A 17,846-nucleotide genomic window follows, 5' to 3' on the forward strand; every position below is an offset into this window, starting at 1 on the left:
TGAGCTGTGCTCCTGAGCACGACCTGCCCCTGACCTCCCTGAGGACCTCCTGGCCGTGCGGTGTCCCTCAGCTGTCAGGGGCTCTGGGACACTTCCCAGGGGAGGAAGATCCTCTGCCCTGGCTCCGAGGAGCTCTTCTGGAGGGGATTAGAGCCTGGAGAGCAGCCAACAGCTGTGTGTGCTGCAGGGGAGCTGTGGCTGGGCAGATGTTGGCCAGCTGTGGGAGCAGCCCTGTCCTCAGCTGCCCTGAGGGGACACCAGAGCAGCTTGGAGCTGTCTGCTGACCCCAAACCCACCCTGCACTGCTCCCTGGGGACCCCAGAGCCGGGAGCTGGGGCAGGGGGGTCGCTGTGGGTCCCAGCAGCACACAGGGCCCCGTGTGGGTCAGGGCTGTGGGGCTGGGGCACACACAGAGCAGTGATTCTGTCTCTCCCTCTGCAGGCAGTGACACCGTGGAGGTCCCCGTGCGCCTGATCCCTGGAGAGAGACAGGCTGGAGATGGCACGTCCCTCCCGGAGACACCCAACCCCAAAATGGTGTGGTTGATGGGGCAGGGGGCACCTCTGTGGGGCTCTGCCCGCCTCTGTGGGGTGGTGTGGGCACGGGAAGGTTCCTGGCTCCTTTGCTGTGAGCACAGGGCAGCAGGAAAAGGGAATGGGGGGCGTGTGGGTGAACACCTGCAGGGGCTGAGGGTGTCCCTGCCCCTCTCTGAGGTCACCTCCCCGGGCAATTAGTCACCTCTAATGAGGCTGATGCCTGCCAGTGTCCTCCTGCAGCCTCATCAGTGAGAGGCTCTTGGGGGGCTCAGACAGGGCTGGGGTGAAGCCCCCCTTTATAGAGTGAAAGATGGGTACTGGTGGGCCAGAGAGTCCCAGAAAGGTTTGGGCTGGAAGGAATCCTAAAGCCCATCCAGTGCCACCCCTGCCACGGCAGGGACACCTTCCCCTGTCCCAGGGTGCCCCAAGCCCTGTCCAGCCTGGCCTGGGCACTGCCAGGGATGCAGGGGCAGCCACAGCTCTGGGCAGCCGGGTCTGTGGGGACTGCCCTGTCCCCAGGGCATGGTGGGTCTCCGGGGCAGCTCTCTGGGGCTCCTCAGGCCTGGCCATGGCAGCAGCTCTGTGTGCTCCCCCAGATGTCAGCTGTGTATGCGGAGCTGGAGAACCGCCTGATCGGGGGCTTTGGTGGCAAGGTGGGCAACGCTGCCCTGCACAGGACATCCCCCCCTGCCCCCGAGCTGCCACACGCTGCTGCAGGTACCTCTGGGGACCTCAGGGGACCGTGGGGGTGCTGGCCAGGCGGGTGGGGACAAGGCAGTGTCCCCTTGGTGCCATCTCACAAGGCAGTGTCCCCTTGGTACCATTGCACAAGGCAGTGTCCCCTTGGTGCCATCTCACAAGGCAGCAGCCATGGTTCTGTGGGTGAGGGAACCTGCACGGCTGGCTCTGCAGTGTGGAATTTTCAGGCACTCTGAGTGGGATGAGAATTTGACTCTAAGTTTCAGAAGGCTGATATATTATATTATATTATATTATATTATATTATATTATATTATATTTATACAAAAAGAGCTCAGCTGGCTCAGACAGAGTCTGAGACAGAGCCTTTGTTATCATTCCTTCCTATTCTATTCTTAGCTTAGCCAGCCTTCTGAGAAAATCCTTTCTTCTATTCTTTTAGTATAGTTTTAATGTAATATATAGTTTTAATGTAATATATACCATCAAATAATCAATCAGCCTTCTGAAACACGGAGTTCAGCTCCTCATCTCCTCCCTCACCCTCAGACCCCTGTGAGCACGGTCACACCGGGGGCTGCAGGACCCCCACCCACAGCTCCCCGGGCTCCGTCCCACAGGTGGCCGCAAGCCGGGGCTGGCGTGGCCGAGCGAGCTGGCGAGCCAGCCGTGCTACTACCGGCTGCACAGCAGCGTGGCCTCGCCCTGCAGCACCGAGTCCAACCCCTACGTGAGCCTGGACAGCAGCCCGGCCCCGTCGCCCACGCGCCGGCCGCGCTCGCCGCTGTCGCGGCGCAAGAAGCTGTTCACCTTCTCGCGGCCCCCGCGCAGCCGCGACACCGACCGCTTCCTGGACGCGCTCAGCGAGCAGCTGGGCCACCGCGTCACCATCGTGGATGAGTTCCTCACCCCCGAGAACGACTACGAGGAGGTGAGAGGGCCATGGGCTCACCAGAGCGATGGTGTAGGCGCCTTGGGTACGGAGATGGCCATGTGAGGGGTCAGGGGACACGTCCTGGGCTCTGCAGGTGGCACGAGGGGCTGGACACAGTGGGATGGATGGAAGGATGGAAGGATGGATGGATGGATGGATGTGGGTGGAGGAGGAGGAGGATGGAGGACAAGGAGCATGCAGGATGTGGGTGAAGAACACGGAAAATGGTGCAGGACAAGGAGGATGGGGGATGCAGATGGAGGATGTGGAGGATGAGGAGGATGGAAAATGGTGGATGGAGGACAAGAAGGATAGAGTATGGTGGGTGGAGGAGGATGGAGGATGGTGGGTGGAGAACGAGAAGGATGGAGGATGTGGATGGAAGATGAGGAGGATGGGGGATGTGGATGGAGAACAAGGAGCATGGATGATATTGGGTGGAGGACAAGATGCCACCCTCACCCTCTGCCCTGTGCTCCCCAGATGAGTTTCCAGGATGACCAGGGCAGCTACGTCACCAACGATGTCAGCAGCAGCGAGTACATCAGCAGCAGCGACGAGGGCAGCTCCCTGACCTACTCCACGCTCTCGGACCACATCCCCCCGCCTCCGCTCAGCCCCCCGCCCCCGCCGCCCCCCCTGCCGTTCCACGACCCCCAGGGCGGCCCCGCCAAGGCCGAGCCCCCCAAGGGCAGCGTGGCGCCCGTCCCCAAGTCCCTGGTGAGCCACCTGCACCCGGTGCCGCCGCCGCCGCCGCCGCCGCCGCCGCCCCCCGTGCCCTGCGCCCCCGCCCTGCACCGCGGGCTGCTGCACCGCCGCAGCGACTGCAACCACATGAGCGTCAAGAGGCTGCGCTGGGAGCAGGTGGAGAACTCGGAGGGCACCATCTGGGGACAGGTATGGCCCGGGAGAGGGCACTGGGGGAGGTACAGGGGGTCCCAGATGTGTCCCGGGGAGCAGAGACCTGTGCCGAGGCTCTGCGGGGCTCCCGTGCATCCTTCAGCTGTTTGGAACACACTGCTGGGCTGGGGAAGGTTCAGGGGGTCCCAGCCTTGCCCCAGGGAGCAGTGACCTGTGCCGAGGCTCTACAGGGCGGCCGTGCATCCTTCAGCTGTTTGGAACAAACTGCTGGGCTGGGAGAGGCCCTGGGAAGCCTCTGAGGTGCTGATTGTGTCTGCAGCATCTTGGGGAGCACTCCCCTGCCCTCAGGGGGTGCCTCCAGATGTGTTCTGCAGCTGTTTGGCAGGGATTTCAGTGTGAAAGGATGAGGATGGGTGGAGCAGTGATGGGAGAGCCCCAAGAGGGCAGGACAGCGGAGGGGACAGCAGAGGTGAGGGGTGACACAAGACAGGACCATCCTTTGGCCATGGAGTGGTGCAGAGCTCTGAGGTGGATCCCATCCCTTGCCGGGGTTCCACTCCCAGCCTCTGGTGTCTCCCGGTGCTCAGGACATGCCATATTCCCTGTGCCCTGAGCAGCCAGAGGGGAGCTGTGGGATCACCTTCCAGTCCCGCAGGCACTGAAACCCTGCAGCTCCCTCTCCCCAGCGCTCCAGAGAGGAATATCCTTCCTCACGGTGATTTCTCTGTGTGCAGAACAATCCCCGAAGCTCCTGTGATTCCCAGTTTATCCTCCAGTGAGGGGCTCATGTGCAAGGAGCAGTGAGGCCAGAGGTGCTCTGTGTCGGGAGCTGAGTGAATCTGCAGGGCAGTGGCCAAGCTTCTGGTCACAGGAGGTGCCACCAGCCTGTGCTGGGGACAGGGAAGGTGCCAGCACAGGTGGCACTGAGGGGCTGTCCCCGTCCCAGCACAGCCCCTATTCCTCCTCCCACAGCTCGGAGAGGACTCGGATTACGACAAGCTCAGTGACATGGTCAAATACCTCGACCTGGAGCTGCACTTTGGCACTCAGAAGCCCACGAGTAAGTACTGAGCCCCAGAACGGCTCCTGTTCCAGCAGAGACCATTTCCAGCTGGGAGGGACTGGGAGGAGCTGGGGATGGATGGGCAGCAGGGCAATGCCAGTCTGTGACATCTCCCGTGCCATGAATTTGTTCATCCTCAGGATTTTGTGGCTGTGGCACAGTGGATCATTAAGGTGGAGATGGTTTCATTATCTCCCTTAATTATCCCTGCTGCCACGATCTGTTTTCTCTCCACATTTCATTGGGCACTGAAACTCAGCTTGAGGCTTTCACCAACTGCAGCTCCAGTGCCTGAGAGCTCTGGCAATGCTGCAAAAGCCATGAAAACATTGCTGTGTCCGAGGAAATCACCTCGAGCAGCACTTCACTCTTTGTGCAGATAATCAGTGGGTGTCCCCAGAGCTGTGCTGGCTCTGGAGCTCTGTGCCTGTGCAGCTCCCATCACCCACAGCCCCACGGGATCCTCACCCAGAGCAGTTTCTGGGTGCCACAAGCCCAGAGCAAGGTCCAGGCTGTGGGTGTGGAGTGGTGGTGACCCTGTGGGAGGCATTCCAGTGAAGCCAGTGGGATGTCTGAGCTGCCCTGCAGGGGCCAGGGTGCCCAGCTGGCACTGGGATGCAATGGGGCTCATCTCAGGGCACGCTCTTTGTAGGATGTTTCTGAGCAGTCTGGGATTTTCTGTGTGTTTCACCTCTCCTTTTGCCTTTTTCAGCTCCAGCTGAGCCCTCCATTGGGGAGATCTTTGAATTGCAGAATTCAAGGATTCCTGGAGCCATTGCTGTGTGCAAAGCATCCTCTCTCTCATTCGTGGTTTCATGTTTGCAGGACAGTGTTCTTCCCACTGGAGCCGCCTGAGCCTGTCCTTACCCACGATTAAATCTTTCAGTTTCTCTTCCAGAGCCAACTCTCATGCCTGAAAACTTTAAAAAGAAAGACGTGGTTGAAATTTTGTCCCACAAAAAGGCCTACAACACATGTAAGTGAAGGTACCCCCAAAAGGGGCCCACAGGTGGGATGTAGAGAGCTGGAAAGGTAAAGGGGAAGGGCCACGAGTCCAATCCCATGGGCACAGCTCAGCTGGGATGGACTGACTGGACTATTCCTGCAGCCCAGAGCTGCCCCAGAGCGTGCTCAGCCTGGGCAGAGCAAGGAGGGAACTTTGGGGGTAAGGGGGGGACTTTCTGGGCAAGGATGGGGATGGGATGTGCCTGGTGGTCCTGGGGACCCCTACAGGGAAGCAGGGCAGTGTAGGGGTGGTGCTGCCTCTCCAGGATGTGCTTCTGGTGGGGAGGAGGGTGGGAGGGCTCAGTGGGACCCTGCCCAGGATCCCCCCGGCTCTGGGGATGTGGGAGCAGGGCTGGTCCCAGGGCTGGTCCCAGCTGGGCTGTGGGTGAGGTGCACGCTGTGCCCTGGGGGGCTGCAGGACCAGAGCCACCCCTGGGTCCCCACGCAGCCCCTGCAGGGTCCCAGGGAGGGGAAAACCCTCCCTGTGCCAGGGCTGTGCGTGACTGGGCACCTGCAGGGGTCTCACTCCCTGGGGAGGTTGGTGTACTGCTCCTGTCCCTGTCCTGTCCCTTTCCTGCTGGGCAGTGTGTCCCTCTGTCCTGCTGGGCAGTGTGTCCCTCTGTTCTGTCCCTATTCCTGCCGGGCACGGTGTCCCCAGCCCTGCCACACCCGTGGTGTCCCCTGCTCCCGACAGTGACAGTGACAATGACAGTGACAGGGCTGTGCCTCCCTCCCCAGCCATCCTGATCGCGCACCTGAAGCTGTCGCACGCGGAGCTGCGGCAGATCCTGATGACGATGGAGACGGATCGCCTGGAGCCCTCCCACATCAAGCAGCTGCTGCTCTACGCCCCGGACGGGGAGGAGGTGCAGCGCTTCCAGAGCTACAAGGAGAGCCCCGGCAAGCTCAGCGAGCCCGACCAGTTCGTGCTGCAGGTGCCGTGCTTTGGGAGGGGGCTGAGTGTGCCTGTCCCTGCCAGCAGGGCATTCACACCTGGGTGATGCTGTGTGTGCCCTGTCCCTGCCAGCAGGGCATTCACACCTGGGTGATGCTGAGTGTGCCCTGTCCTGCCAGCAGCACACTCACACCTGGGTGATGCTGAGTGTGCCTGTCCCTGCCAGCAGGGCATTCACACCTGGGTGATGCTGAGTGTGCCTGTCCCTGCCAGCATGGCATTCACACCTGGGTGATGCTGAGTGTGCCCTGTCCTGCCAGCAGGGCATTCACACCTGGGTGATGCTGAGTGTGCCTGTCCCTGCCAGCATGGCATTCACACCTGGGTGATGCTGAGTGTGCCCTGTCCCTGCCAGCAGCACACTCACACCTGGGGCTGATGGCACTGGGACCATTGGGGTGGTGCTCAGTTAATGCTCATTTGGTGCCTGAGGGGTCTGGCAGCTCGCAGGGGCTGGTTCAGAGCTGCAAAGCCACCACCACGTTGGCTCCCTGGTGACAGTGGCTTTGCCCAGCTCTGATTTATTTTCCATTGACAAAGTCACCCGTGGGTGTTGGTGTGGAAGTGTCCATCCCGTGGCAGCACACCTGCCCTGTGCCACCTGTAGGTCCTGTTCCATGCCCAGGGCAGCAGAGGTCCTGTGCAGGGGTGGCTGTAGCACTGCACATGGTGACCCTGCAGAAGGTGACCCTGCCCTGCAGAAGGTGACCCTGCAGATGGTGATCCTGCCCTGCAGATGGTGGCACTGCCCTGCAGAAGGTGACCCTGCCCTCTTTGCCCAGATGCTGTCGGTGCCCGAGTACAAGATCCGCCTGCGCAGCCTGCACTTCAAGACCACCCTGCAGGAGAAGACCGAGGAGATCAAGGCCAGCTACGAGTGCATCTGCAAGGCCTCCCTGGAGCTGAAGAGCAGCAAGAAGCTGGCAAAGATCCTGGAGGTCAGAGCGGTCCCTTCTCCTTGGGACAGCCACCACTGGTCCTCAGCATTGCCCCCATGGCTGTGTCCCACGTTTGGGCAGCATCCCAGCTGGTCCCTGTGCACCCCCACACTGCCCTCCCCCTGAGGAGGCATTTTGGGGTCCTGGGATGGGCTGAGCCTGGCACAGAGAGAACAAATCCCACTGCAGGTCCTCCATGACCCTCCTCAGATGAGCTGTCCCAAATTGCTGTTAATTCATTTGGGTCTGCTTTAAAAAAAGAAGCAGGTGGGACAAATGAGGTCAGTGTGTGCTCAGAGGCATTTGCAGAGGGGTGATGAAACTCCTCAGTAGCTCCTGGCCAGTGACCCCCCATCAGTTCCTTAAATCCATGGGGACAGTGTTGGTCTGCACATTACTGGGTGGGGAACAGAGATTCAGAGTCCTGGGAGCTGGGAGGATCCAGGGCCAGGAAGTGACCAGCCCCTCATGCCCTGCTCTCCTTTTGCAGTTCGTGCTGGCCATGGGGAACTACCTGAACAACGGGCAGCCCAAGACCAGCAAAACCACAGGCTTTAAAATCAACTTCCTCACCGAGGTGAGGAGAGCAGCTCGCTCTAGGGCAGGGCACACCGAGCTGGGGGCTCCTTGTGCCCATGATGCTGCTCTCAAAGGGACCCTGGGTGCCAGGGAGGGTGCAGGGGCTGGATTGACCCACAGCGGGGACTTCAGAGAGGCTCTGCTGTGGTTCTGGTGGGAATCCTGCCCACCTTGGGCTGGCCAGAGCCCAGGTGTGCGTTGAGAGGTGCTCACCCCATAGGGGCTGCAGGGGGACACCTGAGGGCTGGGGACAGGGGACAGCCCTGCCCTGCAGGAGGGGCATCTCCAGCACTAAGCTGTGAACATGAACTGTGTGTGAACTTTAAATGTGCAGTTTAACCCTTAGCCCCAGCACGAGGAGCAGCCCACCCCGGTGTGTGTGAGCCCTCCGGTGGGATCCTCACTTGTTCTGCTTTGCTGCAGCTGAACACGACCAAGACTGTGGATGGCAAATCCACCTTCCTGCACATTCTCGCCAAATCCCTCAGCCAACACTTCCCAGAGCTCCTGGGCTTTGCCAAGGACCTTCCCACGGTGCCGCTCGCTGCCAAAGGTAAAGGAGAGAGGAGCTGCAAGCCCGGGTGTCCCTGCACTGCCCCTGGGCTGGGTGTGAGCCTGGGCTCAGCCGGGAGCTGCACAGCCTGGCAGGGGCAGGATGGAGCCTGGGCAAACGAGGAAAAGTCCTGAGCAAGTGAGGGAAGGTCCTGAGCAGCAGGAGAGCCTTGGGAAGGGCTGAGCTGACAGTGACAGTGACAGTGACAGTGAGGTGTCACCCACCCACCCCACACTGCTGCCCCTGGGCAAAGCTCTGCTCCAGGGAACAGGGACAGGAGCACAGGGAACGGCCTCAGGCTGGGCCAGGGCGGCTCAGGGTGGGATTTTAGGGAAAATTCCTTCCCGAAAGTGCTGCCCAGCCCTGGCACAGCTGCCCAGGGCAGGGGTCCCCATCCCTGAGGGGATTTAGCAGCCCTGTGGACGTGGCACTTGGGGACAATGCTTGGGTCAGTGGTGGCTTTGGCAGAGCTGGGGAAACAGCTGGACTGGATGACCCTGGAGGGCTTCCCCAACCTAAATGATTCCACAATCTGTGATTTTAAATGATGCATTGGATCCCTACCAAGCACGAGCTGGATTCCCCTTGCACAGCATCCCCTGCTGTTTGTGAGCAATTCCCTTGGGAATTAGTGCTACAGTGCACAAATAAAGGAGCAAACTCCAGCCTGGAGCTGTGAATTTCCACTGGGGGAAGGTCTGTACCTGGAGCTTTCCCAGCTGGAATTTGTATCTAGCCTAACTCTCAAATAACCCTTCCATCACTGGAGGCTCCCAGCTGCCCAAACTCCTGGCACTGTGTCCCCCTGTCCTGGTGTCCTGTGTCCCTCCTGGGTGTCCATCACCACCAGCCCTGCGTGCTCCTTGCCATGTCTGGGCTCTCCTGGCTGCTCTGGGTGTGAGCACCAAGAGCTCCTGGTGACCTTCTGGTCCCAGCAGGACTGTCTGTCTGTCTGTCCACCCAGCCTGGGCAGCAGGACATGGGCAGAGAGCAGTGTGGACAGACAGACTGACTGTCACTACAGGACACAAAAGAACACGAGTGCACACTGCTGCTCTCAAGGTGAAAAAAGGGAACATTTAATTTCTGACTCAAACATTTATCGTTTTCCTAGAGTGACAGTGGGTTGGAGGGTGACAGTGCCACCTCCCCAATGACACTGGACAAACCAACAGTCCATCAAATTCCTCCTCTGTGACCGTGTTCACAGGGGTCTGAGAATGAGGGAAGAGATGAGGATCTGACTCCATGTGTCAGAAGGCTGATTTATTATTTTATGATATATATTACATTAAAACTATACTAAAAGAATAGAAGAAAGGATTTTGTCAGAAGGTTGGCTAAGAATAGAATAGGAAGGAATGATAACAAAGGTTATCAAAGCTGGCTGTGATTGACCATTAATTACAAACAACCACATGAGACCAATCACAGATGCACCTGTTGCATTGCACAGCAGCAGATAACCATTGTTTACATTTTGTTCCTGAGGCCTCCCAGCTTCTCAGGAGGAAAAATCCTAAGGAAAGGATTTTCCATAAAAGATGTCTGCGACACTCCTCCTCCACAAAACAATGCAAAACAATGAGTTGTTTACACAAAGCGTGCGAGAAAGTCCCTTACAAGAATGTCAACATCACCAGGCTTAGAAAAACTTAAAAAATCAGGGTGACAACTGTCCCCTGGCCCATGCTCCTCACCTCACCTGTGGGAGCAGAGCCAGCCCTGCGTGTCCCACCCTGCGTGTCCCACCCTGCGTGTCCCAGCCCTGCTGACCCCGCTGTCCCCTGCAGTGAACCAGAGGACCCTGACAGCCGACCTGAAGGACCTGCACAGCACGGTCAGTGACATCCAGAAGGCGTGTCACAGCATGCCCGCCACCGCCGAGGACAGGTTTGCCATTGTCATGACCGTATCCTTCTGTGAGGGGGGAGCCGGCCCTGAGTGCCCCCAGGGACCCCAACCCTGCCTGGTGCCCCCAGGGACCCCAGCCCTGCCTGGGGCTGTGCCTGGCGCTGCTGGGAGCTGTCCCCTCTCTCAGCCAGCCTGGAGAGCAGGTTTGGGGTGTCCCCGTGTGGCACAGCCCCAGGAACGTGCTGGGACATCTGTCCTTGGGAGCTGTGCTGACAGGGACAGCCAGCGCCTCCACGTGTGCCTGTCAGCATCTGCCTGCTGCCATGTGATAAGAGATTGATAAGGGGGGATGGGACCCAGCTGTCTGATAAGAGATTGATAAGGGCTGGGACCCAGCTGTCTGATAGGAGATTGATAAGGGGTTGGGACCCAGCTATCTGGTAAGAGATTGACAAGGGGGGATGGGACTCAGCTATCTGATAAGGGGCTGGGACCCCTGCCAGCGCCGTGGAGCAGCTCTTTGCCCTTAAGCCAAGCCCTGCAGTCCTTCCTGGAGAGTGCCCAGCCCGCCATGCGCTCCCTGGACGACCTGCAGCACAAGGCCATGGAGGAGTTCAGCAAGGTGCTGTCCTTCTTCGGGGAGGACTCAAAAATGACAACCTCCGAAGCCTTCTTTGGCATTTTTGCAGAATTCATGAGCAAGTTTGAGGTGAGTTGAAGCTTTCCAAGGCAGCAGGGATGTCCTGTGGGTGTCACTGAGGTGTTATTGTGTGTGACCGGGATGGGCTTTTGTGAGCAGCTGCGCCCGAGTTAGAGGGATTTTTCTGATGCTGATAAGATGCAGTTTTTCTGACACACAAATCAGCTGGCCAGGGTGGGACACTGAGGGAGGGCCCAAGCCCCAGGGGAGAGTGATGTGATTGTTCATGCTGGAATGGTTTGGGGTGGAAGGAACCCTAAAGATCACCCCATGTTCCCATGGCAGGGACACCTCTCACCATCCCAGGCTGCTCCCAGGCCTGTCCAGCCTGGCCTGGGGCACTGCCAGGGATGCAGGGGCAGCCACAGCTGCTCTGGGCACCCGTGCCAGGGCCTGCCCACCCTGCCCCCCTGAGCTGTGCCCTTTGTGTCCCACAGCGGGCTCTCAGTGACGTGCAGGTGGGCGAGAGCCAGCGCAGCCCCAGGATGACCTCTCCCCTGGCCTGGTGACCGCCTGCAGCCACCTGAGGTGCAACAGCTCCTTGCCAACAAAGTGCAATTTGCTCCTGTCCAGCGTGGTGTAAATACGCTGCTGCCTCCTGCTCCCAGCCAGCAGGGTCACCGACAGAGGGGCCGGGGCAGGCACTGAGGAGGCACCACAGGTGACACAGGGTGACAGAGGGTGACACAAAGACAAACCCTGCGCTGGTCCTCACAGAGCTTCCTCAGCACCCTCCACCTCCATAGATCCCTGAGCCCGGGGTTTGTGTCCATCTGGTAAAATCCCACTGAACCACGTTCCCCAAACTCCTGTGACTGCTCCTGTGACTGGAGACCTTCCCCACACCTCCATGGGCACTGCCTGAGCCTGGGGGCTCAGCCCTGGGCTGGGGGAGAGCCACAGAGCCCCCGGACAGCCCAGCAGGGAAGGGAGCAGGGGGATGAGCAGCAGGGAGGGCACCCCCAGCTCCTCTGGGGATGCTGCTGAGCCCTGTCCAGCCCCTCTCCAAGCGCCTCTGCCCCGGGGCTGAGCACAGGGGGGAACAGCAGAGCAGAGAGCGCCGGAGGTGGCCCAGAAGCTCCAGCCCCCTCCCCTGGCAGCCAGTGGCAGTGGAGAGCAGCAGGACCCTGCAGGACCCTCCTGGCACATCCCCGAGGTCCCCAGGATGGATCGGGTCTGATCCTTCCAGCTCACGGCTCCTTCCTGGCCCTCGGCTCTGCACAAAGCTGTGCCAGAGGCTGACAGGCCTTGAAACCCTCCCAAGAGAGCAACACCGTCAGCACGAGGTTGTTGGAACTCGCCAGCAGGCAGCCCTGAGCAGTTCCATGGCTCTTGGAAAGCACAGAATGCCCGGGAGCCTGAACAGGGCAGGAGGGCTCTGCAGCGCCAGGTGCTGCTCCGGGCACGGCAGGGGCAGGGGGGAGCAGGGCGCAAAAGCTGATACAACAGCTGTCAGTCTGTCTGTCTGTGCATGTGGCACCCGGGCACAGTGCTGGGGTGAGGGGTGGCTTTGGCCGAGCAGGGGGAGCAGCTGCACTGGATGGCCTGGGAGGGCTCTCCCAACATGAATGGTTCCACAATCCTGGGAGCCCCTTCGCTGCAGGAGCAGGTTTCATGGGGGATATCCCAGGGAGCTCCAGGAGTGTCCATGGCCACCTTCCAGATGTGCACACCCCCCCTCCAGATGTGCACACCCCCCTCCAGATGTGCACACCCACCTCCAGATGCGCACACCAACATCCCAGTGTGCACACCCATCTCTCACCGTGCACACCAACATCCCAGTGTGCACACCCATCTCTCACCGTGCACACTAACATCCCAGTGTGCACACCCATCTCTCACCGTGCACACCAACATCCCAGTGTGCACACCCATCTCTCACCGTGCACACCCACCTCTCACCGTGCCCATCCCTCTCCCAGCTGCCCGGACCCTCCTGGATCCCCCCGTTGTGCCCCCGGCACGGAGGGACAGCGTTCCACGGCCACTGCTTGCGCCTGCGGGGGCTCCCGAGCTCTCTCCGTGCTTTGTGAGCATCCCCTCCGTGCAAAACCCACCCGTGTCCCTGTGTCCCCCTGTCCCCGTGTCCCCCTGTCCCCGTGTCCCCGCAGCCAGCGCCGTGTAGGTCCCGCCTGCCCGAGGCCGGAGCAAGGGCTCCGTGTCCCGCAGCCGCCGCCGCTCCGGGGCACCATCACCGACCGGTGCATTATTTCGTTATTTCCGGGAGACCTTACGACCCTCGGATCTCCGGGTTTTGGTATTTTTTTAAACCCCGCTGTAGAAAGTGAGGTATATTTTCACAAGTGTTCTCCGTTTATACAGCTTTAAGTGCCAGGTAGTGGACAGCCTCGTGTTCCCAGAGGTCCAGGACAGGGCCACGCTCCCTCTGCTCCTGTTTCCCTTTTGGATGTTGCACACTGCGTTCCGTTGAGTTTTTTTCCTTTTTTCTAAAAAACATGTCCAATATTTAAACCACCAGAGGTTCTTTTGAAACTGTCCCGACAGAAGATGCTGTACATAGATTTTGCTACATGTTGTAACTTTCTGAAATAGTTAGGACTCCAATCCCTTTGGTATTTTTATGTGAATATTTTCAAAGAACCAGAACTTCTGGCGATAAGATTTGATAAGGGGACGATGTATATTCCCAGTTCAGTCTCTACCCAATGCCTATGTGCTATCCCTGAAATAAAGCTACTGCCTTCTGCCTCCTGACTGCACAGACCTCTGTCTTCTGTCCAGAATTGCTGCTGGTGATGGTGTCAGGGATTCTGCACCTTCTGCACTGTTGATCCTGGCTCTGACACCTGCAGGCTCTCACCTGGCTGGGCTGGTGGGGAGAAGGCCCTTCCAGCCCCACAGCGTCCAGGCTGGAGGGATCAAAACGAGCAGCAAATTCTTAAAATAGCACGGATTTCTAACTGCAGCCTTCAGAAGAAAACATTTAGCGAGCTGTATGAGGCAGTGAATTGTTTCCCTCTGGAAAAGAATTCTTGGCTGAGGCCGAGTTCATGTCCAGGGGGGTTTATCTCCCGTGACACCGGGAGCAGACGGACAGGAGCAGCTCCCCATCAGGCGCTGAGCCTCAGCCGGTTCAGAGCAGCCCTGGGAGCCGCCCGGGGCCGGAGCAGCTCCGTGCAGAGCCACCCTCAGTGTCCCCGGCCGGGCACGTCACCTCCTGCCCTGGGGCACTCACCGACACCGCGGCACCGGAGATGCGCTCCGGGGAGCGGGCAGGGTGGAGCTGCTGACCCGAGGGGCCCGAGCAACCCGAGCCACCCTGAGATTCCACTTGAAGCGCTCCGACTGACTCCTCCTGCCCCCAGGGACCGGCCCAGAGCCGCTGCCACAGCTGCGGTGCTGGGCTGAGCCCATGGAGCGGCAGGGATGGTGTCCCACAGCCCCATTCCTGAGCCCATAGAGCAGCAGGAATAATGCCCAGAGCCCCATAAACCAGCAGGAACAATGCCCAGAGCCCTGTTCCTGAACCCATAAACCAGCAGGAAAAATGCCCACAGCCCCATTCCCCACGTCCCAGGCTGAGCCCATAAAGCAGCAGGAATGGTGTCCAAGAGCCCTCATTCCCCACGTCCCCATTCCTGAGCCCATAAACCAACAGGAATGGTGTCCCAGGGCCCCATTCCTGAGCCCATAAAGCGGCAGGAATGATGTCCCAGGCTGAGCTCATAAAGCAGCAGGAATGGAGTCCCAGGGCCCCATCCCCATGTCCCACACAGCACCCACACCATTCCCTGCACTCCCCCCTCTCCTGGCTCTGGTAACTTTTCTGCAGCCACGAGGTCATTCCTGCCCAGATCCAGCTCCTTTGAGCCTCACTCAGGGTTCCTGGGTCAGCCCTGGCCATGGGATCATCCTCACAGGAAAGCCTGGCCCTGGGAAGGAAACCCCAGCCCGGGCAGCAGCCAGGGCAGGGCAGGGCAGGACAGGGATCACAGCCCTGGCTGCTCCTGCTCCTCGGGTGCCACTTCCATCCCCTGACAAATGCTGGGAAATTGTGTCCCTGGAAATCCCAGCTGCCATTCCAAACCTCAGGGGATTTGGGGATTTCGTTCTTTCATGCAAGAAACAGAGGGGGAAAGAGCTCAGGGAGGAAATGAGCAGCTTGAGCACAGCCAGGGTGGGTCACAGCTGGGCACATTTGTGCCGGGCAAAGTGGAACCACCTGGGAACCTCCCTATAAGTACCTCGACTGTGGCTTGAGGGGCCACGATCTGTAATTGCTCTGCAGGTGCCATGAAAGATGCCAAGGGACAGAGAAGGAGCTCAGCTTCAGGCTGGCAGGGTGGTAAGTCAGGGGGAAAGGTGGCACAGACTGGGAGGCAGCACAGGACACCCGGTGCTGCGTTTTCAGCCCTTGAGGATCCATCTTCAGGAAAACTTAGGGTTTCCAAATCATAGCAAATCAAATGAATGCCTCTCCAATTGCAAGACTGAAAGAGCTACAGTTGTGCTTATCAGAGCTGTGACTGGGAAACAATGAGATAAAATACAGCCATGGAATTATATGGAATCATCAAGTGCAGGGACACCTTCCCCTGTCCCAGGCTGCTCCAAGCCCTGTCCAACCTGGCCTTGCACATTCCCAGGGATGGAGCAGCCACAGTTTCTCCTGTGCCAGGGCCTCCCCACCCTCACAGGGAAGAGTTTATCCCCAATATCCCAGCTAACCCTGCCCCTGGCAGGTTCCAATGCCCTCAGTGGGTCACCTGCAGGGAAATCCCTGCTGGTAACTTCAAGGCTGGGACAAGGATTGGGCTTGTGAGGGCTCAGTGCCCATTCTCCATCCACCCTGCAGGCTCGTGGGTCACCTGCCCAGCAAGGGGCTGCTCAGCAGTGCTGCTGGGGTCTGGGCACTCCAATTCTGGGATTTATGAGCTGCTCCTGCCACAGTCACTGTGCTGTGAGGTCCCTCTCAGCATCACTCTGTGTGTGTTTTGGCCCTGATGGTTTGTCAGGGATTTCAGGCAGATGATGCTGAGGACAAACCTCCAGCCTGTTGCCAGAGAGGGACTCGGCTCTGGATTAACCTCCAGCCTCAGCAGAGTGCTACAAACCCCAGCCCACGGCCGGAGCCCTGTGAGGCTCAGGCACAAACACGGACACAGGACAGGCTGTCAGCTCCTCCCTGTGCCACGGGCTGTCAGCTCCAGAGGACATCAGCCCCGATTTTTTATTGTTCTGTGTGCCTCGCATAGAGCACAGATTGCTTAAGAGAATGGCACTCCGTGGAGTTTGACCCGGGAGCCCTGATAGTGAAAATAATGCACTTCTCACCAGAGCCACGGGAGACCAAAAGAGTAACTTCGGTCAATTAGTTTAACTTTGACTATAAATATTCCTTCTCATCCCTTGTGACCCTGTTAACAGCTCCGCTGGCAAACCCCGATTCTCTGGCAATATTTAAGCTGCCTGTCAGTTGGCAGAGCCCTGCTGGTGCCCGGCGCGGGGAGCAGAATAAGACCCGGCTGAGCGCAGTAAGTTCCCTTTCAGTTCTACCTCGAGTCGGGCGCTCGGCGGGGTTCGGGGAGCTCAGCCGGGCCGCCGCGGGCCGTGCCGGCCGCAGGAGGTGCTCGGAGCTGGGGATGCTTTAGAATCCCCCCGAGGCGGCACCGGAGCCCGGAGCCACGTGTGCCGCGCCGCGGCCGATACAGCGGCGCTTCATTCCCATGCCGCGGCCGTCCCCGCGCACAATCTCTGGCGAGGAAAGCGCCGCCGCCGGTGCCAGGCACCGGGGGACAGCGGGCCGTGAGCGGAATGCACAACGCGGGCAAAATTTCCACTGGGCCGCGGCCGAGCCGCGATCCGGGAACGCGCGGCCGGGCGGGAGGGTCCGGGAGGAGCCGGAGCGGCACCTGCGGCTGCCCGGGAGCGTCCCTGGCTGCGGGGCATCTGCCATCCCTGCAGGGCCCGTGCCATCCCTGCCTGTGCCCCTGCCATCCCTCCCTGCAGGGCATCTGCCCTCCTGCCCGTGCCCATCTGCCCTCCCTGCAGGGCATCCGCCCTCCCTGACTGTGCCCCGGGCACGGCAGGGGCTGCAGGGCTGTCCCCCTGTCTGACACCTCTGGGAGGGACAGACGGACACAGCTGTGCCCTGTGTGCACACCGCTGGGAGGGACAGATAGACACGGCTGTCCCCCCGTCCGACCCTTCTGCAGGGACAGCCGCAGCCCTGTCCCCCTGCTCGACCCCTCTGGAAGGACAGACAGAGCTGTCCCCCTGTCCGACCCCTCCGGAAGGACAGACAGCCGCAGCCCCGGGCTCAGCCCCGCTCTCCCCTCGCTGTGCGCGGCTCCGCAGCTCCGGCCCGGCCGCGCTGTGACCCCAGGCGGAGCCGGGGGCTCCCCGCGGGTCCCTCCCAGCCCAGGACATTCCCGATCCTGGGGTTCTGTGGGATTCTGTGGCCCAGCTCCCCGGGAAGGAGCCAGGGGAGCTGGAGGTGTGGGGCAGGGTGAGCCGCTTCCCAGGCTGCCATACCAAACGCTGTTTGTCCTTTCCTAGTCAGGGGCTGGGCGTGCCAGTAAAAACTCAGCGGCAGCCAAGACACATGAGGGAGCAGCGCTGTGGCCATCGGTGCAGCCCTGCCAGGAGGGATGGGACCCACGGGGATCCAGGGGCTCACAAAGCATGGAAAAGGCTCTGCTGAGTGTCCCCAGGGCCAGCCTGGGGCTGGGACCACAGTCCTTAACTGGATCACAGCTCCCTACCGGCTCTGGAACTGGTGCTGGAGGCTGCAGGGCCGGGATGCAGCTCCCAGCTGTGGGATGGTTCCTGCACCTGGGAAATCCTTATTTATTGTTGACCTTTGGTAAAGGGATGAGCCCAGGGGTGCTGCAGGACACAGGGCAGCCCTTGCTCTCCTCCATCCTCCATCTCCTGCATCCTCCAGTTCCTCCCTCTGCTCTCTCCTGGCTCACACCCTGGGCAGCCCCTGGTGCTACCAGGGCAGGAGCATGGCCGGTCACGCTCTGGGTGAGTCCCCAGGGCACAGGTGAGCTGAGGGCAGGCCCAGCTCAGCCCCACACCTGGACACAGGTGCTGTGGGAGCCGAGGGACAGGAGGCTGCCCCGGGCTGGCTTTGCTGCCCCGGGCTCAGAGGCAGAACCCGTCTGACCGCTCGTGATCCCAGCGTCCGTGCCGGCTGCCCC

At 60.1% G+C, this 17,846-nt stretch overlaps 1 protein-coding gene and 1 long non-coding RNA gene across 2 annotated transcripts in view; one reads left to right on the forward strand and one right to left on the reverse strand.

The window, feature by feature from the left end:
- GRID2IP (Grid2 interacting protein) overlaps positions 1–11,324 on the forward strand; it is a 36,936-nt gene extending 25,612 nt beyond the window's left edge. Inside the window, exons 12-24 of the mRNA XM_054271266.1 lie at positions 442–536; positions 1,133–1,253; positions 1,856–2,166; positions 2,653–3,066; positions 4,003–4,090; positions 4,992–5,069; positions 5,837–6,033; positions 6,836–6,991; positions 7,482–7,568; positions 7,994–8,123; positions 9,917–10,035; positions 10,522–10,686; positions 11,115–11,324. Of these exons, the coding sequence (XP_054127241.1) occupies positions 442–536; positions 1,133–1,253; positions 1,856–2,166; positions 2,653–3,066; positions 4,003–4,090; positions 4,992–5,069; positions 5,837–6,033; positions 6,836–6,991; positions 7,482–7,568; positions 7,994–8,123; positions 9,917–10,035; positions 10,522–10,686; positions 11,115–11,186 (2,033 nt within the window). The 3' untranslated portion in view covers positions 11,187–11,324. The remainder of the gene's footprint in view (positions 1–441; positions 537–1,132; positions 1,254–1,855; positions 2,167–2,652; positions 3,067–4,002; positions 4,091–4,991; positions 5,070–5,836; positions 6,034–6,835; positions 6,992–7,481; positions 7,569–7,993; positions 8,124–9,916; positions 10,036–10,521; positions 10,687–11,114) is intronic.
- LOC128934041 (uncharacterized) overlaps positions 498–17,846 on the reverse strand; it is a 207,620-nt gene continuing 190,271 nt past the window's right edge. Inside the window, exon 3 of the long non-coding RNA XR_008482812.1 lies at positions 498–509. This is a non-coding gene — a long non-coding RNA (uncharacterized LOC128934041). The remainder of the gene's footprint in view (positions 510–17,846) is intronic.

Source organism: Melozone crissalis, unplaced genomic scaffold, assembly GCF_028551555.1.
Source record: "Melozone crissalis strain CALT ecotype California unplaced genomic scaffold, PUWL_Pcris_2 ptg000012l_1, whole genome shotgun sequence".
In the NCBI taxonomy this organism is placed as follows: domain Eukaryota; kingdom Metazoa; phylum Chordata; class Aves; order Passeriformes; family Passerellidae; genus Melozone; species Melozone crissalis.